Consider the following 25,487-nt stretch of genomic DNA (forward strand, 5'->3'; position numbering starts at 1 on the left):
CCCACTGTGTTTGACATAATTTATATAATCACCCCTTAGGCTGTAATTTCGGTTAAAGTTAAAATAGCAATGTGTCATTTATTATTCCATATTGGTTAGAAAATTATGTCAGTAAAACCAGTAGTTTGCTGAGTGAATTGCTTACAAGAAGGGGGAGCGAGGACTTAGACTATACGATTGTTAGAAGTTTTCCAGACTCATTTGTTTTAGCTTCTTCACAGTCTTCTACTTGTTAAGGAAATTATGTAAATTTGCCTCACAGACTTACATTGCATGAACGGCCATCTGAAATTTCTTTTTAATGTTAAGTGTAGGAAGTTCCTTCCCTGCCAAAGTAAGTTTGTTTCACCCACCAAGGAAGAGAATGTTTGACGGTGTTTACTTTCCTTCTTGGCCACAGCTGGATTGTGAATATTGATCCAGGAGACTATTAATTTCAGGAACTGATTGCAAAGACCCTGGCTCTGCCACTCACAGCCATGTAACCTTGGGTAAGTAACTTACACCTCTCTGCGTTGCCTTATCTATAAACGGACACTGCTGCCACACCCACAGGATTCTGAGCAAATGAAGCCGTTTCCTGCTGTCTGTTCCTGGGGCTCCGTGTGGACACTTCGTTCACCTTGAGGATGGATAGGGAAATTGGTATTCTGGGGGAAAGCATGAGTTCTGGTGCTCCAGATACCAGTTCACGTCTGTGAGCTCCAGGTTACTGTACGGAACAGTCTCCAAAGTGGAGACCGAGGACCAGGAGTTACATGACCGTTACAGGGAGTGGACACAGGCCCTACTCTGGAGTTGCAGCACTGTGCTCGGCCTGGGTGCTTCCCAAGTTACAGCGAAGCTGAGTGCTGCTTGGAGCTAGTTAGGGCCGAGTCTTACTTCTTGCTGCTAAGTAAGAGTCCCATCTCAGGCGAGATGCCAGCAAGAAACTCTAGACCATGAAACCCGTACACTTCCGTTTATACTTCGGTTTTCTCTTCGTAGCTCCTGTTACACTGAGCTGAGATTTTAAAGAAATGATAGCTGACCTTAGTGAGCTCTAAAGTAAAAGTCAGTTTTTAGATTGCTTGTCCTAGAGCCTTTGTAATTCCATGTTCTAGAAGTGCACCAGCTCTTTCCTCACATTTTACAGCAGAAGAATCTAACACAGACGCTAACTCACCTTGGTCACACGGCTGCTGCAGCGGGAGCTGGGTGACTTCAGAAGAGGGAGGGCCCCACCTTCTTTTAGCTGAACCATGGCTCAGAGAGACTCTGAAAGAGTGAAATTCATTGGCCATCACTTCTATTGTTTTGGGTTTGGGGGTTTTGTTTGTTTATTTGCTTAGTTGGGGGGGGGATCCTTATCCTGAAAGAAAATGTCCCTTATATTATCTTGTTCTGTCTTCACATATCTGCAGAAAATTCCAGCCTTTTCTTCAAGCCCACATGAACTGTTTCGCTCAGTTCTACTTGTAATCATACTGCTAGAACTAAAAGGAACTAATTAGATACATACATACACCAAATAGCAAATCACAAGGAAATAAAGACAACTGAATTTGTTCACTTTTCTTGGGAAAGACATTAATTACAAGCTTTTCCCTGTGGATTACAGGAGACAGATCGGAGAGGCCCGGGGAGAAAGACTGTAGAGTGTCCCTGGTTCAGCACAAGAGCTTATTTACTTGTTCTGACACGATCTCGTGTGTCTAGTGATTCCAAATAAGAAAGCTCCTGCTTGTGTCCAGCGCAGTGCTTTTCCTCCATTCATACCTTGGGGAGCATGCTTATTCCTGCTTGTAAGAAGATGTCATGCTAGAGCAGGCTTCCTCGTCTCTCGACCTTTCTTGTCACTCTTACCCTTGTATTAACAGTAGGAAAGCGAACAGCAGCCCCTCAAATCAGGACAAGTCAAGGAGGTTGTATTTATAGAGCTAATGTGAATATGGGTATTGGGCTTCCATAAGCAGCCATGGGATGATGAGGTAGTGGGGTCAGCAACAGCAGGAACAGGGAAGTACCAAAGCCAGAAGGAGATCTGCAGGGAACAGCTGTCTGGGAAGGACTGGCCTTCTGTTAAGGAGCAACCAGTTAAGGGTGACCTAGAAGTGGGGAACTGGGACAGTGGCTGCCCCATTCTTTCTCACCTGTGTCCTTCTGATCTTCATGCTCTCCATTGGCAGCACATGGCCGGAGGACCAGGAAGCATAGTGATAAAAATCCTTTCTGGGACAGAGAGTTCCATAGAGAGGAGGGCACAAGAGCCCAGAGAGCACAGGTGCTGATGTCTGCCATGCCCCTAGATGCTGGGGCTGGGGGATATAACCTGCCTCTTCCAGAAGCCGAGTGCCTGCTCTCCGCACAGAGGAGCCTTCTCTGAGGACCTGGCCGTGTGTTCTCAGCCTTGGTGTGAGCACAGTGCTGGAAAGCCAGCGCTCAGTGTTGCCTAGCTTCTCGGTGTGCTTCTTATGCACCTGTGGGTGACTACGTGAGTGTGAAATGCTCCTGTCCCATCTAGTCGCCTTGCGCCTGCACCTGGGGATATCTGCGGGGAGGGGACTGTTTTTATTTCTTGGTCCTTTTTATTATGAGCGGCTTCTGCATTTGCACAGGTAGGAAGAAGAGTATAAGGAGCAGGTCGTCATGCTACCTTCACTGACAGAGTCGGTTGTCGTGACACCGTCACCGGCTTCCCCGTCGTCCATCCCCCATCGTCATTTCTTTGAGATGTTTGCGTCGGTCTCTTAAGTCCAAGGATAGTGGTATTCAGATTAGTGTGATCTGTGGTGTGATTTGAGTCACTAGTACTAACTATATGCTGACTCTTTTCATGTCTAACTCAAGTGAATTTTTGCTCTCTTGATAAAAATAATGCGTATATAAATATCCACGTATTTACATGTACTGTGTGTACAGTGCACATGGACTGCATGAATGGTCTACGAAGAATTGTGGACATTGAAGGATTGACTTGAGTGACCCCCCTCTTCTGTGTACTTTACTGTGGCTGTTTGTGACCTTTTATTTAACAGACTTTCCTTTTAATGAGTGTTTGCTTGCTTGTTGGTTTCGCCTGCAGACTTACACTGTTTTCTTCAGGTGTTTCTTGATGCGTTTTATGTTGTCATATCTGCTTGATAGCTGCTTTACTGTACTTATGCCCAAATGTATGCAGCCTGTAAAATGAGGCACTTACATAAACGTTCTGGGGAAATTGGAGCATCTGCTGCAAGTTGCCATTAGCTCTCAATGCCTGAGCACACACAGCCCTGAAAGTGAGTGTTGTGTCAGATTCTTTTGTAGTCGTCTTTTTCCTGAGCTAAGATGAACTCCTCCTCTTGACTTCACTTTCCTTTTACGGGAGCACAGTGATGTCTGTCCGTGGGGAGCAGTTTGCTCTGCTGACTTCCTCCCGTTGGATCGTTGAGTAGAAGAGAGGAGTCAGGGGTGACCTCTGTAACAGTAGGTGTGAGGTCTGCTGAACAGGCTTCAGCCGTCTTCCTCCAGGTCATCAGTCAGCCTGCATGGCTGCCACACCCGTGGGGAGGGAGACCTAGTGTTTACAGTACTGTAGGGCTGGATCTGGGCCACAAACTGAAAATGTGTGTGAATTCTGTTACTCTCATTATGTAACTAATACATTCTTAACAGCTGAACTGAATGACAACAGAAATCCTTCCGTTATGGCCCCACAGGGAACTCAGCAGTCACATGATGAGCCACCGCTCCCTTTGGCCAAAAACCCCTGGATTCTTGTTTTGTCTGGAGTGGGTCTGCGCAGATCAGATGTCAGTGTTGTGTCTTCCTCTCCTGCTCTTCACCGTATTTTCTAAGATAAGGTGGTGCTGAGCTTGGAGCTCACTGTTTCTGTAAAGTAGCTCACCAGGCAATCCCAGGATCCACCTGGCTTCCTAACACCATTCCATTGCTGCGTTCCCATGCGTGCTGGGCATCCTCTCTCAGGCCCTCAGGCTTGCAGCATGCACGTTCTCCCAGCCCCTAAAACTGAACCGTAGCACTGTAAGATGTTTCTAAGAAGTCACAAAAAGATTTTTCTGGTTTGTTGTTGTTTTTCCCCTGAATAACCACATTGTCCTCGTAACAGTTTCTTCTGAAGCAGCTGAAAGTTTGATGTAGAAATCTAAAAAGACTGTTCTTTCTAAGGACAACAAAAAGACGTTGCAGATGTTCTGAGAGGGTTTCTAGAGCTAGGATGGCTGTTACTGTGGCCCTGGAATCTTCTCCTCTATAAGATGGTTGTTACAGGCTGCCCCTAGAAGAAGAAAAGCTGATGCTAGCCGAGAATAAAGCATTGGCATTTTTATCTGACATGGACCTAGATAAAGAAAAGTTGTGCTGGAAAGAGTAGGACATAAAAGAAGAAAGGCCAGGCAAGTCCAAGTGCAGGGAGGAGTCCATAGAAGCCTGCCTGGCGGGTTAGGTGTGATCTGGCTGGGATGGAGCCAGCCTGGCGGGTTAGGTGTGATTGGCTGAGGTGGAGCCTGCCTGGTGGGTTAGGTGTGATCTAGCTGGGGTGGAGCCTGCCTGGCGGGTTAGGTGTGATCTGGCTGGGTGGAGCCTGCCTGGTGGGTTGGGTGTGATCTGGCTGGGGTGGAGCCTGCCTGGTGGGTTAGGTGTGATCTGGCTGGGGTGGAGCCTGCCTGGCGGGTTAGGTGTGATCTGGCTGGGTGGAGCCTGCCTGGTGGGTTAGGTGTGATCTGGCTGGGGTGGAGCCTGCCTGGCGGGTTAGGCGTGATCTGGCTGGGGTGGAGCCTGCCTGGCGGGTTAGGCGTGATCTGGCTGGAGCTAAAGGGCCCTCATATAGGATTTAGCCGTGTGTGGAGAAGAGCATAAAAGCCTGTTACTGGAGTTTTACGAATGGCGCCTAGTTTGTGGTCTGTAGCTTGTGGTGCTGAAAAATCTAGTTGGCATTTATTGAATGTTGTGAGTAAGGTTCCAGAATGTACCTAAAATGTGGAAAAACAAAATTTGTTGCTGGAAAAAAGCCTAAACTTAAAAATGCGATCCAAGTCAACAAAATAATCTCACTTTGAGTCAAAGGAAATGTCTGAGTTAAAAGGGCTGCCAGGAATTATAATGTCTATTCAAAGGCCTAGAGGGAGGGTGATTCTGCGTGTGTTGTGCTTGCACACTTTCGTGCCTTGCTGCACGATCACAGCCTAAGATAACCCCGTATCCACCTTCTGTCTGCACTTTCCCTCCTCTGACCCCGTTCCCTGCTCTGGAGAGAAGCTTGTATGAGAGTGAGGAACCACTGACCACTGCTGTGACCTCTCAGAAGCCACAACATAGTTTGTGGTTTGTCTGGTGGACCATAAAGGAAAGAAAAGGAGGAAGTGCATCACTGCTTAGTTTCATTTGCATAGCACTTCCCAAAATTCAGTGTCCTTTATAGTAGGACATGAATGTATTTTCAGCACTTCAAAGATTTGAGCAGAAAAGTGTAATTTTCATTATCTACAGTTAAAAATGTGTCATGAGAAATAGTTTATCCAGAGTTGTGTCAAATCACCTTGGTTTTACAGACAAATGTTTCCCAGTAACTTGAGGTGAATCCTTAGCCCCTGAGGATGGCTCGCTCTTTTTTTCTTTCTTTTTCATTCTCTTTTTGATTTTTTTTTTTTTTTAAGACAAGGTTTCTATGTGTAGCCTTGGCTATCCTGGACTCACTTTTGTAGGCCAGGCTAGCCTCAAACTAAGAGCAATCTGCCTGCCTCTGTCTTCCGAGTGCTGGGATGAACGGCGTGCACCACCACACACGAGGATGGCTATTTCTTTACACGAAGAATCCGTGTCTCTTTAGTTCTAGAATCTCGAGGGAGAGAGAGGGCAGGGTGGGGATGCGGGATGAGGTGGGAACGCCATTCCCATGGGACAGTGTGTCTCTCACCTCTCTCTAGGAAGCTGCATTTCAAAATGGAATTCTGGGCTGTTTAAGTCTGTGTTTGGGGACAAGCAGGGGCATTGATAGGGACCATCTAAACCTTTCAGTAAGACGCCAGCGTTGACATTGGCTTTTCACATGTGTGTCTGTGATTCTCCCCTCACCCGTGCCCTCTGCTGTGCACTGTCCCTAGATATGGAAGAGAGCAGCAGCATTGCCATGTTGGTGCCAGAGATCGGAGAGCAGGAGGCGGTGCTTACTGCGGAAGGAGAGGTTGACGAGCAAAGGAAAACCAAAGCGGACCCGTTAGTCCACGTCATCCAGAAGCTAAGCAAGATAGTGGGGCATGAAAAGTCACAAAAATGCCTTCTCATTGGGAAAAAGCGCCCACGTCCAGGCGCGACAGCACCCTCTCTTGGAACCCTAGAGGACTGTGAGGTCCCAGCTAAGGCAGCCGAGCCTCCTGCTACTGAGGTTAAGAAAGCTGGGGTGTCACCAGAAAATTCCACTGTAGCCTCCCTGGCCTCAGCTGATGGGAAGGCGGTGTCCTACCAGTGCAGCCTGTGCCGGTTCCTGTCCCCCTCCTTCTCCGTGCTGAAGGAGCACATGCGGCTGCATGGGCAGCGGAGCGACGTGGTGCTCATGTGCTCTGAGTGCCACGCCACCTCCCGAAGCCAGGAGGAGCTCGAGGCCCACGTGGCAAGTGAGCACGAGAACAGCGCCAGCAGCCACGCCCAGCCCAGCAGCTCCTGGCCGGGAGCCAGAGGAAGAAAGCGGGAGACTGTGCTGGACATCCCGGTGGGCAGTGCGCAGGCCCATGCTGTGCAGACTGCAGCCGTGGCGGAGACAGGCAGGAGGAAGTGGTACGCATATGAGCAGTACGGCATGTACCGCTGCCTGTTCTGCAGCTACACCTGCGGCCAGCAGCGCATGCTCAAGACACACGCTTGGAAACACGCCGGGGAGGTTAACTGCTCCTACCCGATCTTTGAGAATGAGAAGGAGCCCCTCGGCCTCCTGGCCTCTTCTGTGTCTGCTGTACCTGGTGGGGTCGATGCAGTTGTCATTGCTATTGGGGACAGTGAACTGAGCATCCACAACGGGCCCTCTGTGCAAGTACAGATTTGCAGCTCTGAGCCACCGTCATCTTTATCTTCTTTAGAACCGAACACGGGGGAGGGGGTGCGCCTGAGCCAGCCAGTCACCCTGGACCCTAATGATGAGGAGATGCTGGAGGTGATGTCTGATTCTGAGGAGAATCTGTTTGCTGATAGTTTGCTCTCATCAGCCCAGAAAATCATTAGCAGCAGCCCAAACAAAAAAGGTCATGTGAATGTCATTGTGGAACGTTTGCCTAGTGCCGAGGAAACCCTCCCTCCAAAACATTTCCTCGTGAATGCTGAAATGGACGAGGGGAAGAGCCTGAGCGCGACCGAAGCCCAGGCTGAGTGTGGAGGAGCAGGGGAGATGTACCACGCTGATAAATGTGCTGTGGATATTGGGGGGCTGATCATCGGCTGGAGCAGCGCAGAGAAGGAAGACAGTGAGCTAAGTAAGGGCCTGGCTACTGATGAGAATGCGCCACCAGGACGAAGGAGGACAAACTCTGAGTCTCTCAGGCTACACTCCTTAGCAGCAGAAGCCCTTGTCACCATGCCAATAAGAGCTGCTGAACTAACGAGAGCCAGCCTTGGCCACTATGGGGACATAAACCTTTTAGATCCAGACACTGGACAAAGGCAGGTCAGTGGCCCATTGGCAGCATACTCAAAAAAGATCATGTCTCCTCTTAAGAACTCTGCAGATGGAGTGACGAGTTTAAACCAAAGCAGTTCCACTGTGGTAGCGCTCCCGCAGGGAAGGCAGGAAGTGTCAGATGGTCAAGTTAAGACAGGCATCAGTATGTCCCTTCTTACCGTAATAGAAAAACTGAGGGAAAGGACAGACCAAAATGCGACAGATGATGACATTTTGAAAGAGTTGCAGGACAATGCCCAGTGTCAGCCCAGCAGTGATGGGAGTTTGTTGGGGTCCAATGTGGTGGAGTACATCCCAGATGCCGAGCGGCCCTACCGATGCCGCCTGTGCCACTACTCAAGTGGGAACAGGGGCTACATCAAGCAGCACCTGCGTGTCCATCGGCAGAGGCAGCCTTACCAATGCCCTATCTGTGAGCACATAGCCGAGAACAGCAAAGACCTGGAAAGCCACATGATCAACCACTGTAAAACCAGAATACACCAGTGTAAGCAGTGCAAAGAGTCTTTCCATTACAAGGTGAGCGGCGGTCTCCAGGGTTGGCAGGACCTGATGGCTGTACTCCCAGCCCTCTCCTTTCGTGTAGCAGTGAAAATGAATTCCAGGGAAGTTTGGTAGTTTGCCCAGAGCCACCTCCCCACACACCTCCTTTGTAGCCTCAGCACCTCAGATACAAAAGCAGGCTGTGAGACTGACCGGGAGGCAGCACCATAGAAGTGAGGCCCTGTTTGCTGTTGCAGGATGCTTGGAGGGACTTAGCTGGGGATCAACCCCAGGACCTCACACCTGCTAGGCAGGTGCGTTCCTAGCCCTTGGTTTTGGGAGACTCTGCTGGGTGTCCCAGGCAGAACCTGAACTTTCCGTCTTTCAGGCTCCCTCCTGCGTGCTGAGATTACAGGGCTGTATCCCCACACATGGCCACTGAGTGGACTTTCATGGGTATTCAAGGCAGATGTTTTATCTTACATAGCGAGCCAGCAGCCAGTATACAGTGTCTTACCTTTGAAAAGGGTACCTGCAGTCAGTCTGGGAGCCATATCTCCCTAACCCTCAGGTGACAAGGATGAGTCTTTATTGGCCAACTGGGGTATAGACTGGGTCCAGATCTGGGTTTTTTTGTTTGTGTGTGTGTGTGTGTGTGTGTGTGTGGTTTTTTTGGGGTTTTTTTTTTTTTTTTTTTTTTTTTTTTTTTAGGAACAAAAGTTGCCTGTGTCCGAGGTTCATTGGCACTCGATTACACTCATGAAATTCCAAGCAGCACATCCAGAGAGGCCCCAGTAGCAAGGTCCAGAAGTAGCTACCGTTGCCTTTGCTGCCTCTGCCCTCCTTACATGGGTGGAGTCAGCCCCTGTAACCTGTCTAGCTGCTCTCAGAGGCAGGTGTCACAAGAAGGCCAGCGCTTGCTGCTCAAGTTTCTGTTTGCAGCACCTCTGGCCTGCTCACTATCTGGGGACGGTGCCCGTTTAGGGCCTGTATACCTCAGAAAACAGGGGCCACCTTTCAGAAAGCATGAGAAGAGAGACTGACTTTTTGATGAAGTTGCAATCACCCGGTGTCTTTCTGTGATTTCACATGTGCCACATGATTTTTAGTAGATTTGTGTTTAAAATGTTAATTTTTTAAAAAGCAAGTGCTAAATTAGTAAGGAGTTGGCTGCAACTGGGTGAGTAGGTGGGGTCCAGGTGGTGATTCTTTAAAAACACGGGAAGCTAAACACCCTAGAACACAATTGCTAATGCATTCTAGGCCGAACGTCCCAAAAGCAGTCAGCCCCTCACGTAGCCTCCCGGCAGCCACACAGGTATATTTGCTGGGAGGAATGGGTTAATTTTCTTGCTCTATTTTATTTTAATTTTTAGAGCCAACTGAGGAATCATGAGAGAGAGCAGCACTGCCTGCCCAACACCTTGTCAGTAGCTTCGAATGAGCCAAGAATTTCCCGTGATGCCGCTGATGGAAAGTGTGTTCAGGAAGGTATCTGCATTTTCATTAGCGTCTATTAACTGTACAGGAGGGTGGCTTTCATCAGGACATTTTTGTAAATGTGTGTAATGTACTTTGATCGTGTTCACACACACACCCCGTCATCCTCACTTGTGCCTTGTTAAATACAGGCTGCACTGACAAGCTCGTGAGGTGAAGATGCTCTTGGTTGTCATGGAACACTGTGTTATATTCTCCTCTGCTTCTGGGCTGTGGGTGGGCTGAGTCTTCCCTTTGTTCCTAGAACTGACTAAAGTAAATTACATCTAGTTCTGGGTCAGAAACACAAAATTAGGGCATGGCTGCAACCAGGCAAGTAGATGTTGTGGTTAAAATTTGCAGAGGTCTGTAAGAGCCAAACTACAGCAGAACCTCGTAGAAGGTAATGACCAGCTAGCCAGGAAAGTGGGAGCCCTGGAAAGCAAGCCCCTGCTCCCCCTCTCCAGCACAAGGACCTTCCGAGGAGGCAGAGCTTTTGCAGATGGCAGCCCCCACCTCAAACTTCAGCTGAGGCCTCCTGCTGTGATCTTACTCTTTTCCAAGTGTGGCTCCCAGACTTCATCTGCATTGTTTAAACACACACAGGAGCCTTTTATGTACTAGTTAGGTGCTAGTCGGCCAAGTAGCTGGTAATAGGAATATTAGAATCAGAAGATTTAATTAGAGTTCCATGAAAAGGCGGATGCCACATCCAGAGAATGAGGGATTGAGTGTGGTAAGCTGTGCTTCCTGGCTTTGGTTCACGTAAATTGATGTGCTTTAAATGTCTCTAGTGTGGTACACAGTGTTTATGGGAAATAAAACATATTGGGGTGACTTTCCTTTTTAGATTTCCTAAGAATTAAAGTTAGGAACAACTGCAGAGTAAAATGTTTTACCATAATGTCTCATTAAATTATACCCCAGAAAGCATAACTGATTCCAGAATGTTTGTGAAGGAACTGGTTCTGACACCACTGTAGCACCGGAATCCCCTTGTCAAACAGATGCCATCCCCGTAAAACCGTCCCAAACAAAAGGAGTTTACGACATGGCATCTGCTTCCGAGGTGGATGGCTGAGCGAAAACAGTTTTGATTCCTTTCTACAGAATAGCCCTAAATGCCTCTTTTTATTTTAATTCATTATGTTTCCATATCCCTTCTAAAGGAGACATTAAGCATTAGACATGATTGGCCCGTAAATCCTAATGAGGGAGTAAAGTGCTTGCGACTCAGTAGCGCCACCTGCAGTTGACTGATGCTGGGACCATCTTTGCAGCAGCAAGGGCTTAAAGCTACATAGTGTTTTAGCAGATTTAGTGAAAACCTCATCAACATAGCCACTCCAGAGTCACAGTGTCCACACCTTGCTCTCTCTGCACAGCTTTCCTATGTGATTTATATACTTGCTTAGATTTTAAACTGCATACCGTGATCATCTTATGTTTTGACTTGGTTTAGGGGTTTTGTTCTGTGTTTGGTTTTGTTGGGGCTAGATGCATGCCGAGCAAGCACTCTCCAAACCCAGCTTCACCCCAGCCCTTGCGGTGTTGTCAGTTTTAACCCCCCTCAGCTGCACTTGCTGTTGTATTGTGGTAGTGTAGCGGGCAGAGCTGATGTCTTCCTGCACAGCGCACCTGGACGGCTCGGTATGGCTGGGGTCCGTGTTCAGTTAGCATTCTCTTACCTGTTCTGTATGCTGATTAGACAAGGTGAGAGGTGGTGACTGTCGCTGCAGTCTGCTGGGGCTACAGCACAGGCACCATTCAGCCTGCTCTCAGTACAGAGAACTGATGTACTGCTTTACTGCACAGCTCCACTCAGGCAAAGGGCAGGGCACGGTGATCTTGAGGAGGGTCTCTTGCCAGGTGAAGGGTGTCAGTGCCCTTGAGGAAGTCAGAACTGGACTAGCCGATGTGACAGCAGCAGATGTTCTGGCATGGTGCTTCCAGACTTTTGGGCAGTCTCTTTATGAAGCTTAAATTATCCTTCGTTGGAGCTGTCGTTTGTGCAGCCCTGGGTTTACTGTGCCTGTATATGAGCAGGGAGAAGACAGCGCATTCAGCCATGGGGGGTGTCCCCTGCTTCACACCCTCTGGGAAAGGCAAAGCAAGGCCCGGGAGCCGACATACCTCGCTCGTTCTCAGACCAGTAGCCGAGCAGAAGGCAGCCCCAGTTGCTGAGCTCCAGGTCCAGTCCTGATTCTTTTGGGAGCGCTTGCGTGAAGTAGCACGGGCTCTCCTGCTGTTCTCTGCTAGGCTTCTCCATCTGCCAGTTTAATAGTTGTCATTGATCTGTAATATTTCTCACAAAAACCATTATCCAATATTTCACGCTTTTTTTTTTTAAGTTTTTTTTTTTTAAACTATATTTGGAACAAAGCCATTTATAATCAAGTCCAAGTTTTTAACCTACCAATTAAGAGCAATACTTAGATTGTAATTATGATTAGTGTATTAATGTTATAGATTTATACCAGGAAATTGGGACATTTTGTTCTGCCTAGCAGTAGTTATTAGCCAAAGAAAATTTCAATTTTAGAAACCTTAAATTTAACTTTAGAATCTTCTTTGTTGAAATTGCAGCGTGGGTTTTCTTTCTTTTCTGGTATTACTTTGTTACTGTGTGCACTCCTTCCCACCTCGGCTTTCTTCCTGGCTTGCTTCCTGCCGAGAGCACACAGCTCTCCCCACCCTGCCTAAGGGTGAGCTGCCCTGGGCACACAGAGCACAGGCTGTCTCCAGGAGACAGGGCTCAGGGTGGCACCCTGCAGCCTGTCTAATCATGTGGGAACTGCTCAGTCGCAGAAAGAGCCAGCAGTAGCGCCTGTGTGCATGGATCCAGGTTTACTGCACGTGAGGGAAGCTGCGTGTTCACAGCCTTTGTCCCCCAAACCCCTCAGCCTGCTAGGTTTGACTGTGCTGAATTGTAGAGCGCGTCAGAATTGGCAATTGCCTTTCCTCTGCAGTCTTAAGTGATGGCCAACAGTTAGCAAACCAAGCTAGCCTGTAGGTAAAAACCTCACACTTTTTGTATGTAGCTCGCTATGTATGACTCGTGGCTACTCTTTATTTTTGTTTTATGTGGATCAGTGTTTTCCTCCATTTATGTACATGAGTGCATTGCCCATAGAAGCCAGAAAAAGACATTGAATCCCCTGGAATTGAAGTCACAGATGTGTTACAAACAATTGAGAGCTACTGAGTAGGTGCTTGGAACTAACCCTGGGTCCCCTGCAGAGCCAGCCAGTGCTTTTGACCACTGAGCCATCTCTCCAGCCTCTGGCCACACTTGATAATACTTCATTATTTTAGCTTGTTGGCAAATAAGTGTTTCTTTAAGACACCGTGACCATGACTAGAACAACACCTTTCAAGTTCACAGTGTATCAACAGTCAGCACAACAGTTCACTCTACCATAGAACCCAGGACATGGCTGCACAGAGCCAGACCAACCTGCCCGTGTTTACAGTCTGCTGACTGGTATGACGTCCGGCTCATGCTGCTGGTGGTCTAGATGCAAGAAAGTCTAGGGAGCTGCTTAAATGTGTTAGTTACACTGTGAGAGAGCCTTGACTAAAATGTCGGCATGGTGTGTCATAATTACTCCTTCATGGTTCATGGTGGGGTATGCGTGCTCTTGTGTGAGTCTTTCCAAATCATCCCTCTAACCCGCTTTCCTTGAAGGGAACAAGTCGTCAACTCAGAAGCAGTACAGGTGTGATGCGTGCGATTACACAAGTACAACGTATGTGGCCGTCAGAAACCACAGGCGAGTCCACAACTCAGATAAGCCATACAGGTAAGTGTGATGGCTCCAGAGCTCTAATGCTTGTTTTAGACTATTTTATGATAAAGAAATACTTTAGAAATAGTTGGAAATGTGTGGTTGAAACACATGTTGAAAACTAAGAAATGGGTGCATATTGGCTTCTTAAGCCTCATTTTAGTTTGTTGAGAAACATGAAACATGAGTCTTTAGCCCAGCAGACATGTTGGGGTTGTGGGGATAGTAGAAGATGTCTGCGCCCATCATGTCTATGCCCTCCTCCCCTTGGGTGTAGGTTACCACAGCAGTGTCCAGTGCTACAGAGCTCATAGCCCCATGCAAGGGCTGGACACGTGCACATCCCAGCAAAGCCACGAAGGCCCTACACACACCTGTGGAAGGTTTGTTTTCTGTGTTCCTACAGTGCCGTTCGATAGAGTTTTGTCACAAAAGCAGATTCTGCCTAACATGCATTTAGAGAAAGTAAGGTGTGCCCTTGGCCGGGCAGAATCAGCTGCTAAGCAGCAACCACTGTTTGATAAACTTTGCCTGGTGGGGGTGGGGAGGGTAAAGGTTGAGTAAAGGTGTGAGCGCTGTCAGGGTGTGTCCACACGTCACAGAGCCTTGCCAGGCACTGTCCACAAGGCCAGGAGCAGGAGCCCTTAGCAAAACAGCTCTTCCCCAACTTCACTGCCTCTAGTTGTCGGTGTGGTGCTCGTGAGTCTGAACAAGTTGCTCCATTAATCCAAATCATGGTTTTAATTTTAACTTTCTCTACCTGTGGCCCCTTTTTACCTGAGAAAAGGCTCTAGGTATGTAACAGTGTAAAATAGGCATACAAATCAAAACATTTATTGGTAATCACAAGGAAACTTTTGTTAAACATTATTTGGTATCTGTATATTTTAGCATTTATTAAAGACAGAAGCAGTGTTAGTGAGATGTTACCTCTTTGTACATAAAGAATTACACCTTGGCTGGTGATTGAAGCTGAAGAATAGAGGTCATCTTCAGCGTTTTTCAGAGTTAATATTTTGACTCTACTCCCCAAAGCTGAGAACATCATTTCACATGAGTACAAGCCTGTTTGGGGCCACTTCAGGAATTGTGGGAAATTCTGTCTTGATCCCAAGCCAAAACAGTATCTCAAGCAGCAATTTTAAAAATCAAACTTCGCAGTGCAGCACAATGTAAGGACACGTGGATTTGATGACTATATGCTGGGGCTGGGAATGTAGGTCAGCTTGTTGCGTGCTTGCCTTGCAAGCATGACGTCTTGTCGTCAGTCCTTAGTGTTGTGTGACTGGGTGTGGGGGCACAGACAGCGCAGGGCACATGGGTCAGAAGTCCAAGTCATTGTGTGCCCTCCTGGAGTCTGTTGGAGGCTGGCGTAGACCACATGAAACCATGTCTCTCTCAAAAAGTGAATCTTTATTTTATGTAACTAAGCTGTGTGTGTCTGTAAGAGCAGAAGGCTTTGCAGGTCAAAAACACTGCAGTTGATAACTTAAGCAGTAAGCACTATGCTGGGCAGGTTCTGAGCTGTTCTGATCCTAATACCTTTTAAACCCACATAAAAAAACAATCATTTGCCAATCTGATAACTTCTGGGGGCTTCTGCCTTGCCACCACATACAAATCTGATGACTCCATCAGTCTGTCCTTGCCTCCACGTGCTCATCGGCCATCTTGCCTCATGGCCACTCCTCTCTCTGGCTTCTTCTCTTCCCCATTGCTGTCCTCTCTTCTCTCTGGACCCCAAGCCAGGCACCTAAAACCCCACCTCCCTCTCTTCTACCCAGTCACACTCCAGCAATCAGGGAACATTCCTTATCATCACGGGTAACAGGAGATAGTTCAACATTCATAACAATGCCTGTGGCAGGGCGGTGACCAGATCTCAAGGCACTGAAATCAGCATCTGAGAACATATTTGGACTTTCCTCCAACAGGAACCTCTGCAGGGAAGGTTTGAAACTGGAGAAGAGCAGACAGCTGGGGGTTCATTTGCCCAAGCCCCCTCACCTGTCTGTGGCTGGTAGTGTGCTGGCTGCATGTCAGCCAGAACATGTCCACAGGTGCCCCAGCCTGCAAATCATGTCCCTCATATCACGTCACTATATAGTGTTTCCACAAAGTGTGTGTGTGTGTGTGTGTGTGTGAGAGAGAGAGAGTCAACTCTATACTATCTAATGCAGTGGCAGTGCTGGCTGAGTGGATTGGTTAAGGGGTAGTGGAGGTAGAACATGTGCAGTTGAGTTGAGGTGAGGTTACGTTTCCAGATGTCTTCCACCTGTGGCTGTGGAGTGCTACCCGGGCTGTCTCTTATGACTGGAAAGCCACATCCCTTCCCCACCGCAGTTAGACTCTAATCTGTACATGTTGAGTCAGGGCTGTTGGCTTACAGGAGAACTCACGTTGGAGGTGTTGGTTGACTTTAAAGAACACTGCTTATCAGATGATTGACCCTGAACAGTGGCGTGGGCAATGGGGCTTTGAAGGGGACAGCTGAAGGAATGTGTACCCATGGCGGCAGGAGCCTTTGCAGACATCTCACGCTTTATTGCATAACTCCTAGGTCATATTTCCAAAAAGCATAGAAAATGAGGGCTGGGGCCGGGTGTGGTGGTGCACGCCTTTAATCCCAGCACTCGGGAGGCAGAGGCAGGGGGATCACTGTGAGTTCGAGGCCAGCCTGGTCTACAAAGTGAGTCCAGGACAGCCAAGGCTACACAGAGAGACCCTGTCTCGGAAAACCCAGGAAGAAAGAAAATAAATGAGGGATGCAGAGTTGGCTCAGTAGTTAAGAACATTGGCTGCTTTTAGAGAGGACACAGGTCCATCCTCAGCACCCACATGGTGGCTCACAGCTGTCTCCAAGTCTAGTCCCAGAGGGTTATGGGCCCTCTTCTGACTTCTGTGGACCAGGCATGCACTGGTACACCCAGGCACATAAAACAATAAAATAAATAAATGCGTCTAAAAAAAAAAAAGAAAGTGAGCCAGGTGTGGACGCACATTCCTTTAATTCAGTATTCAGGAGAGAGGCAGAAACAATCCAATCTCTGTGAGTTCAAAGCCAGTCTGATCTACATAGTGAATTCCAGGACAACCAGAACAACATAGAAAGACCCAACAACAAATGCATAGAAAATGAATTGTATGTAATGACACAATGTCAGTTGCAATATTTCTGTTGAAGTGTTGAGCATAGTAAAAGCATACTCACGCCTCCCCAATATGCAGGAAACATCCAGCTTCTCCTGTCTTCCCACCCGGCTTCTCACAGCAGCTGTTGAGTTAATTCAGACTTTGGAGACCAACCAGGAAGAGCCCAGTCCAGGGACATACTTGATTGCACCAGCACCTGCCCTTGTGTGGGGTTCTGGAACTATTAGCTGCTGTACTAGTGATGAAGTAATGATGAAAAGCCTGTAAAATAATTCTAACTTATTTTCCAGAGCAGACATGAGAAGCCCTAGATCTCCACATCAGCTTTCCTTTGATGCCAACGTGTTGTGGTCTTACATCAGGAAGCAATAGTGTTTTATGCAGCTATGGACATGGTGTTATGATCAGCATAGAAAATGGTTGGGTATGTCATGCCGGGGCTTTGAGCCAGCTGTGGCTTATTGACAGGTTGTGAGGACTGGCCAGCTTTTGTAGGGCCCTGCTCCTGAAGGTGCAGGGTGAGGGCTCCTTCCCCCAGCACTGCTTCCTTCTCTCTCCTGTCCTTATTTGGAAGGTGTCCCTGAACTAGATGCCTGGCTTATCTTAGAAGTAGCCTCTGACACAGCTTCCTGCAGAGCACTATCTATCCCCTGCTGGCCAGATGATAATTAGGGAGTGTCCCTGCACTGGCAATAGGGCTGTGCTGTTCAGTGCAAATGAAGCACACTGTGCGCACCTATCAGTACCTCCTGCCTGCTTCCCTTTCCCCTTGCCCTTGTAGTAAACTTGATCTGCCTCCCTTCTGCTGCTCCTCCTGCTGCACCCTGCCTCTACTACTCCTGAGCCCTGCACCCTGCCTCTGCTCCTCCTGCTGCACCCTGCCTCTGCTCCTCCTGTGCCCTGCACCCTGCCTCTGCTCCTCCTGAGCCCTGCACCCTGCCTCCTCTCCTCCTGCTGCACCCTGCCTCTGCTCCTCCTGAGCCCTGCACCCTGCCTCTGCTGCTCCTCCTGCTGCACCCTGCACCCTGCCTCTGCTCCTCCTGAGCCCTGCACCTTGCCTCTGCTGCTCCTGAGCCCTGCACCCTGCCTCTGCTGCTCCTGAGCCCTGCACCCTGCCTCTGTTCCTCCTGAGCCCTGCACCCTGCCTCTGCTCCTCCTGAGCCCTGTGCCTGCCTCTGCTCCCCCTGAGCCCTGCACCCTGCCTCTGCTGCTCCTGAGCCCTGAACCCTGCCTCTGCTCCTCCTGAGCCCTGTGCCTGCCTCTGCTCCCCCTGAGCCCTGCACCCTGCCTCTGCTGCTCCTGAGCCCTGAACCCTGCCTCTACTGCTCCTGTCCTCGTGGGCTGATGGCCAGCAACTCCCAGGCAAGAGGAGCCCCACAGCCAGAGTGTCTGATGGTCTTCTCATTTTGCCTGGACAGATGTGCACAGCTGAAGTGCCTGTGGCTCTGTCGCCAGCAGCAGCAGGCAGCTCCACTAAAGGAGCAGAGTAGTTTGGTGACAGGTGAAGCCAGGGCAAATGTGCCCAGGCCACTGTGTCCAGGTGCTTCCCCCTGCTTTCCCAGTGGATGCGTCTAGATGGAGGTAGGCGCTTGCTGCCCTCGTGCCAAATAGATGTGGTCTGCTGGTCTCTTAGCACACATGTTGTCCTTTCTCCCTCCCCTGGGAACTTGATGGGTTTTGGTCAGGTTGAAGTAGGCTCAGTGCTTCACAGTCTAGCTTAGCAGAGCGTATGAGCATGGAAGGTGGTACACGTTGGTAAAAAAGATAACACTAAGGCTCAGAGGGTGAGCGCAGTGACATGATAGGGTGGTGCTGTGACAGCCGTTGTATTCATTTCTTACTTCCTAGTTGCTGTGATGAAACACCTGGTAGAACCAACTTAGGGGAGTGGGTCTGGCTAGCCCTCATTTGGTAGGGTGATGGCAGGGTAGAATCCGTGCTGACTGGAATGGCTTTTGACCACGAAGGCAGGAACAGGAGTTAGCTTGTTTGCACCTCAGAGGACCAGGAAGCAGAGTGTGTACCAGCACTAGGGCCCACTGTGACCTGCTTGTGCTACACATGCAGTGCTGTCAGCAGGGGGCAGCTCTCACTCCACAGGTGACAGTAGGGAAGGCCTGGTGGCCTGAGTTTGATCTGCAGAGCAGCTCCCACAGTTCTTCCCTCCCCCTGGGCATGGCCTGCAATGCCTGCCTGCCGTTTGCCTCGCTCCTTTTTTCCTGCTCTCCCTCTCCCCCGTTCCTCACTCCCTCTTCTCCGTCTCTCCCTCAGTAAATAAATAAATGTAAAAATAAACCATGACAATGATTCAGTCTGAATTTTAAATCTATTACGCACGTGTGTATGAGTGAGTGGGAACATGAGTCATTGTGCATGTGGATGGCAGGACAGCGTTGTGAGGTTGACTTTCTCCTTCCAACCTTCTGTGGGGCCCAGGGGTTGGGCCCCGGCTACCAGAGAATGGCCAGGTAGGAGAGGATTTTATGCTCGGTGCTGCTGCGTGGACTAGTGTTTTCCAAGGTCAGTGACCCTTAGCCTTATACTTAGTCTTAGGACATGGAAGAAAACAAATGCCACGTGCTGTCTTACAGATAAGTTAGGATAAGAGTTAATTCAGAGCTGTGCCAGCCTGCCAGCCCTGGTCTGCTTTGTTAGGTATGTGATTGAATATAAAAAGATCGTAGCTGTACAACACAAGCTAGAAGTTAACAGACTTGGGTATTTACCTACATAATAAGAACTTTTATCTCAGAAGACCTGCATACAGATGCTGGGAGTAACTTTATTCATAACAGCAAAAACTGGAAGCAAGCCTGATATAGCTCAGGCAGGAAGTGCTTCTGAGCAGGCATTATGATCCCCGCCCTGTCTCTCCAGAGCTCACTGAAGGAAAACTAAAGTGACGTGGTGGCTGTGATCCTGGTACTGACAGGTTAAAGACTGGTGGCTTCCTTGCAGGTAGAGCTAGCCAGCCTTGGTGAGTTCCAGACCAGAGAGAGACTCTGACTCAGAAAACAGGATGGGTTGGTGGTTGCCTGGAATTGACACAGGAGGGATGGGTGACTCAGCAGAGCACAGAGGACTTGATGACAGTGGCACACCCCAGCACGACACTGCAGCAAGATGCACAGAGCTGAATGCTTTTCTGACTCTAAGAAGAAATTAGACAAATTCTGAGCACCACTTTAACTGTTCAGAGTGATAACAAGTCACACTAATACAGCACATTTAGATTACTTTAGTTTGAGGCTGGAGAGATGGCTCACCAGTCCAAAGCACTGGCTGCTCTTCCAGAGGACCAGGGTTCTGTTTCCGGCACCCACATGGTGGCTCACTTAACTGCGGAAGGCACATTACTGACTAAACCATCTTTCTACCTACCTACCTACCTACCTACACACACACACACACACACACACACACACACACACACACACACTCCTCTAGATTGATTTAATTTATGTTTATGAGCATTTTGCCTGCATGTACTTTGTGAACCTCACATATGCACTGCCCCTGAAGGTCATTGGGTATACCCAAATGAGCGTCAGGTTCCCTGCAGTTGAAAAGGTGGTTGTGAGCCTCTGTGTGGGTGCTGGGAGTCCATCCTGGGTCCTTCACAAGAGCAACTGGTGTGCTTTTAACTGCCAAGCATCTCCCCAGCCCCGAATCCTACTTTCTGCTTTTTTGATAAACAAAATAGATCATTATACCTGTGGTGACGCACACCTTTAATCCCAGCACTGGAATCTACAGAATGAGTTCCATGACAGCCAGGGCTACACAGAGAAACCCTGTCTCAAAATAATGATAATAATAATAATAATAATAATAATAATAATAATAATAATAATAATAATAATAATAATAAATTAGAACAAAAATTTTGTACATTACTCTTGTTAGAAATCTTTCTGCATCATACATACATTTTAGCTAAAGTAAAATGGATGTTTGTTTACATTCCTGGAAAACCTTTATATTATAAAATATCTCTTTCCTTGTTTTTTGTGGGGTCCCCCCCACACCCTTGTGATTGTTTACACTTCTTTCTAAGACCTCTGTGAAGTCAGTGTGTGCCTTAGCACCAGTAATAACTTAAATTCTGTGAATGGTGGCTCAACTGAGAATGCTTAGGAGGTTATGCCTAGAGAGCCATTGTGAGCGGTTCAAATTTTACCTTCAATGTTTTTATTTAACGAATCACTTTCCCTCCTCCCTTTCTTCCCTTAGTCCCTCCCACCCATCCTTTCTTGTACCTCTCCCATGTCCCCCACCACTTGTTGTTAGCCCTTTAGCCTTGTTAATCATTGTTTCATGTATGTGCATACACAAACATATATAAGTACAACTTGTTGAGCCTGCTTTGTGTGTGTGTGTGTGTGTGTGTGTGTGTGTGTGTGTGTGTGTGTGTGTGTGTGTGTGTGTGTGTTTACAGGCATGGCCACTGTGCATTGGAGGCTCATCGCTGGGAGAGGCTAAGTCTCCCTCTCCGCAGTCACTAGTCACCTGTAGTCTTTGTCCAGGCCTCTGTGTTAGCGTAACCATACATAGAGCCTTTGTCCCAGGCTTGTATATGCAGCTCTTTCTGGGAGAGACTGGTTGTCACAGCACACTTCCTGGTGTCCTGGCATCCTGGCTCTTTCCTCCCTCTCTTCAGTGATGTTCCCTGAGGCATAGGTGCAGGACCTGGGATGTAAGTATGTTGTGTCATGGTTTTCTGTGGTTGTCTCCATTTGCAGTGAAGAGAAAGGTGCCTCTCGCATAAAACGTGAGTGAGCCGTGGGCGTCAGAACGTGTTGAGGGGATTGTGACATCCCTAGTGCCTGTCTTCCAGGTGCTCCCTGTGTGGGTATGTGTGCGGCCACCCTCCTTCCCTGAAGTCACACATGTGGAAGCATGCGAGTGACCAGAACTACAACTACGAGCAGGTTAACAAGGCCATCAACGACGCGATCTCACAAAGCAGCAGGTACGTCCTCCCAGCCACAGGGCAGGGCGGGGCCGTCCCCTGCCCCTCCCACGCAACTCACTGAAAGTCTGATGTGTTGTGTTTTTCTAAGAGCTGTGGGGAAGTCCCCTGGGAGAACAATCTTACCCAGCAGCGAGGAGAGAGCTGACCCCGCCACAGGCAGTCCAGAAACCTTGGTGTCGCCCGCAGAGCTGCCTTCTCAGCCACCTGGTGACGTTGTAGATGCCAGCGAGCTTGAGAAACTGTGCCCCACAGGCGCCAGCTCTGACGTCTCAGGCAGGAGCTGCGGCCTGGCCACACCGGGCACCGAGTACTGCGTGCTGCTCTTCTGCTGCTGCATCTGTGGCTTCGAGTCAACCAGCAAGGAGAGCCTCCTGGATCACATGAAGGAGCATGAGGGGGAGATCGTCAGCATCATCCTCAACAAGGACCACAGCACGGCCCTGAGCGCCAACTAGCTGCTGGGAGTCAGCCTCCGTAGACGCAGGGAGCATGGTGTGCTGAGTGAGGGTACAGAGCTGGGAGCCTCTGTCGTCCCTTCTTGGTGTCGAGTGTTTATTATTAAAAGCTTTCCATAGTTCAGAATCTGCACGTGGATGAGTCGAGAAGGCTCCACAGAGCACAGTGGCCAGCGCTGAGGTGGGGAAAGCAGCAAACGGGGAGGGTAGTTCCCGCTGTTGCCAGTGGGCCACTGTGGAATGGGCAGCAGGGAGGAGTGGTCCCGCTGTCTCCAGAGAGCAGTGGGGCCGTAGAATGGCCTTCATAAAGCTTTACCTATGTTGATAAGAATTTATCACAGGCTCAATGTAGGGTATGGTCCTTATTCCCTAAAAAAGGAGGGAGCTACCCAAATCCCTCCTGGATTGTAAACACTTGAGAAGTAAATTATTGTTCAAATTTCCAGTGACTTCCCACAAGACTCAACCCAAATCTCAGGTTCACAGCAATGAGTGGCTTTTCAGAGGTCAGTGTGAACAAACCAAGCCCACTCCTCCGCACTTAAACAGCCGCACACCCCTCCAGCACCACCACAGCACTCCTGACAGCCTCCTCAGGCAATGGAGGCCAGAGACTGGCACCGCATCGCGTAGCCTTAGCGCTAGCCTAGCACCAAGGCAAGAATCATTGGGGAGGCTGGGCGTGGTGGCACAGGCTATAATCCGCACCTGTGCTTCTGAGCGAGGAATTGCAGGTTTGAGGTCAGCCTGGGCTAGCAGGACTGGGCCTCATGAGCTTAAGAAAGGGATCACTTGCAGAGTGAGGGCTGACAGGTGCCTCAAAACAAGCACAACTGCTGAGACGTTGCCTTCTTAGAGTTTATGAGTTAGTTACACTTAACAGCAACCCAGGTGAGCAAAGTGCTGAGTGTGGTTCATGTAGTCAGGAGGCCGAATCAGGGAGATGCCTGAGTTTGAGGCTAACCTGGTCTACATAGCAAGTTCCAGGCTAGCCAAGGCTTCAAAGTGAGATCCTGGCTCAAAAAACGAAAAATAATTTCCAAAAGGACTGGAGAGATGGCTCAGCAGTTAAAGAGCACTGGCTGCTCTTCTACAGGACCCAGATTAGGTTCCCTGTGGACGGACACACGGTGGCTCACAACCATTTGTAACTCCAGTTCCAGGGGATCTGGTGGTCTCTGGCCTCCTCAGACACAAGCACACATGTGGCACACAGATAGAATTAAGGCAGAAACACTAATTAAAAAATAAAGTCTCTAAAGGTGGAATTTTGATGAGATGTCTGGAGAGTTGGGGCTGTGGCCCAGCGGTTGAACACTAGTGTGCATGTAGCCACAGGAAACAACAGACGCCATTTCTTGTCAGAGACACCATTGCAGGTGGCTGGTATAGTCCATTTGTGAGCGTGCCAAAGAACAGACTGAAGACGAGCTCAGCCTATTTGTGCTACAGTTTGCATCACACACATGTGACCTCACTATGCGTTTTGTGCCATCATTGCTTTCAAGGGTAAGGCAAGCAGGGTGGTGGTGGTGGTGTGGTTCTGGTCACGTGCTGTTCCACTGAAGCAGATCTACAGCGCTGCTAACGTGGTGCTCTTCACACAGCCGGGTTAGGGGGCAGCCCACGGAAGGAGAGGGGCCGCGGGTGTGGACAAGCTTTACACCTCTTGTTCCCACGGTCAGGTGTGCAGAAAGTGAGTGCTGGTTCCCACGTGGTACTGGGAGCTGTCGCATAGGGCCAGCATGTGGAAACACTTTCCGATTAGGCTTTCTCTTTTCCCACCGCTCATTTGATAACACGATTTAGAGAAAATTGATAAAAAAAAATGTTGCCACTTTTTTATTTTAGGTAGTTTTGTTGTTATTGTTTTTGGGTTTGGCAGGGTCTCTCTGTATAGCCTTGGCTGACCTGGAACTTGCTATGAAAACCAGGCTGGCCTTAACAGAGATCCTCTTGCTACCACCGTCTCCCAAGCCCTGGGATTAAAGACAGGTGCCACTGCACCTGGCCAAGGTAGGCTTAATTTATTTGTGAAAGTTAATCCATTTCAGATACATGGATTTTAATAAGAAAGTGAATTTATAGATACTAATTAGATTGCCCTAGATTTACTCTGTAGGGGCTTAGATAGATTTTTCTCATATTTTCACAATTAAAACATATTTAATGCCAAATACATGGTTCCATTTTTATCACCTATTGCTGCTGTGCACACTTCTCATTTTGCTGTTAGCCTAAATAGTAGTAGCCTTTACTGAATTTTCTGTGACTTTAATTTTCCAGCATTGCTTTAAAAATAGTAATTAGTAATCACTCAAAACATCCCACCATTTCAGTACTGTGGCTCCTCAAAAGACTTCTTAGTCTCTTCATACCCTATGATTGCAATCATGAGTCTACATTTTCCGCTACTCCACGGGGAAAAATTAACCCAAAGATTCAAAACCTCCATCCCATCACCTGCTCCCGTGAGCTCCCTGGCCTGGACCGGGAAAGGTAGCGCGCGCTGTTCCCTGCACAGCCTGCCAGCACTTCGAGCAGGTCGTAGCCAGTGTCTAGCGAGAAGCAAGCTTCACAGCCACAGAAGCATGCGTGTGTGTTGTCATCACTGGGGAGACACCTCCACGGCCGGGGACAGCGATCAGTGGAGTGCACTGACCGCTGCTAGAAGCATTAGCAGGGGAAGCCCTGTTCTCTGCCCTCGCTCTGCACAGCTGTGCTTCTAAGATGGAACGGAGAACACCGCTTTAAAAAGTCCCTGGATTCAGAAAACATGAGGTGGAGAGGTGGTGGCTGTGATCTTGAAACTGTTTTAGGACCCTGTCGTTTTATCCCTTGGCTGAGAATCTGGCAGGTGCCCTCCCTGGCCTGACAGCCACACGTTTACCCAGTGTGTCTGTGCCTAGGCCACACTGTGCAGTGACCACAGCTGAAGCTTTTGCCCTGAGCCGCTCAGTCCTCTTGAAGGTGACCACTGTTGGCTTTGTAATTACTGTCTCCCTCCTCACACAACAAGTGAGAGCATCGTGTTTACATCACATCTCCACAGCGTATACATGGCTTGACAAAGACAAGCAGGCTTCTCTGTTCTCAGTTTCATAAACACTTATTTAATCCTTTTTTTTTTTTTTTTTAAGTTGTACAGCAAGGTGCTCAAAGTAATAGTCTAAATATATTTAATAGAAACTTGAGTTTGACATCCATGGGCATAAAGACATGTATTTTTTTAAAAAAGAAATAAATATTGTGTAACACTATGGCTTTGCTTCTATAGCCAAAGTAGAGAAACTTCTGGAACACCACATGATAAGCAACAGTTGTTCCTGAAACCGTGTCATTAAGACTGGACGGTCGGCGTTTGGTCACGTTAAGTTGCACATCGAGCTGTGAGCCTTAAAGCCAAAACTCTAGAGCTGTGCTTGTGGAGCAGGCCACCTGTTGAGGAGCGTGCAGCAAGCCCTCCGGCTCCTCAACCCCCAGAAGAACTGCGAGTTAGAGTAATT

The 25,487-nt window shown here is 48.6% G+C and overlaps 1 protein-coding gene across 1 annotated transcript; it reads left to right on the forward strand.

The window, feature by feature from the left end:
* Positions 1 to 321: 321 nt before the first annotated feature.
* On the forward strand, positions 322 to 22,209 carry Znf507 (zinc finger protein 507). The gene is made up of 6 exons (XM_051162181.1): positions 322 to 491; positions 6,084 to 8,167; positions 9,508 to 9,622; positions 13,299 to 13,413; positions 21,389 to 21,523; positions 21,615 to 22,209. Exons 2-6 carry the CDS (start codon positions 6,086 to 6,088, stop codon positions 21,979 to 21,981), a joined length of 2,814 nt encoding a protein of 937 aa, XP_051018138.1. The 5' UTR covers positions 322 to 491; positions 6,084 to 6,085; the 3' UTR covers positions 21,982 to 22,209.
* Positions 22,210 to 25,487: the final 3,278 nt, after the last annotated feature.

Source organism: Acomys russatus, chromosome 19, assembly GCF_903995435.1.
Source record: "Acomys russatus chromosome 19, mAcoRus1.1, whole genome shotgun sequence".
Lineage (NCBI taxonomy): Eukaryota > Metazoa > Chordata > Mammalia > Rodentia > Muridae > Acomys > Acomys russatus.

Excerpts from the sequence above, each read along its gene's own strand:
- Znf507 (XM_051162181.1), top strand. The coding sequence starts at position 6,086 with ATGGAAGAGAGCAGCAGCATTGCCATGTTGGTGCCAGAGATCGGAGAG. Across the intron at positions 8,168-9,507 it reads AAGAGTCTTTCCATTACAAG|AGCCAACTGAGGAATCATGA; the intron begins GTGAGCGGCGGT and ends TTTAATTTTTAG. Across the intron at positions 21,524-21,614 it reads GCGATCTCACAAAGCAGCAG|AGCTGTGGGGAAGTCCCCTG; the intron begins GTACGTCCTCCC and ends TGTTTTTCTAAG.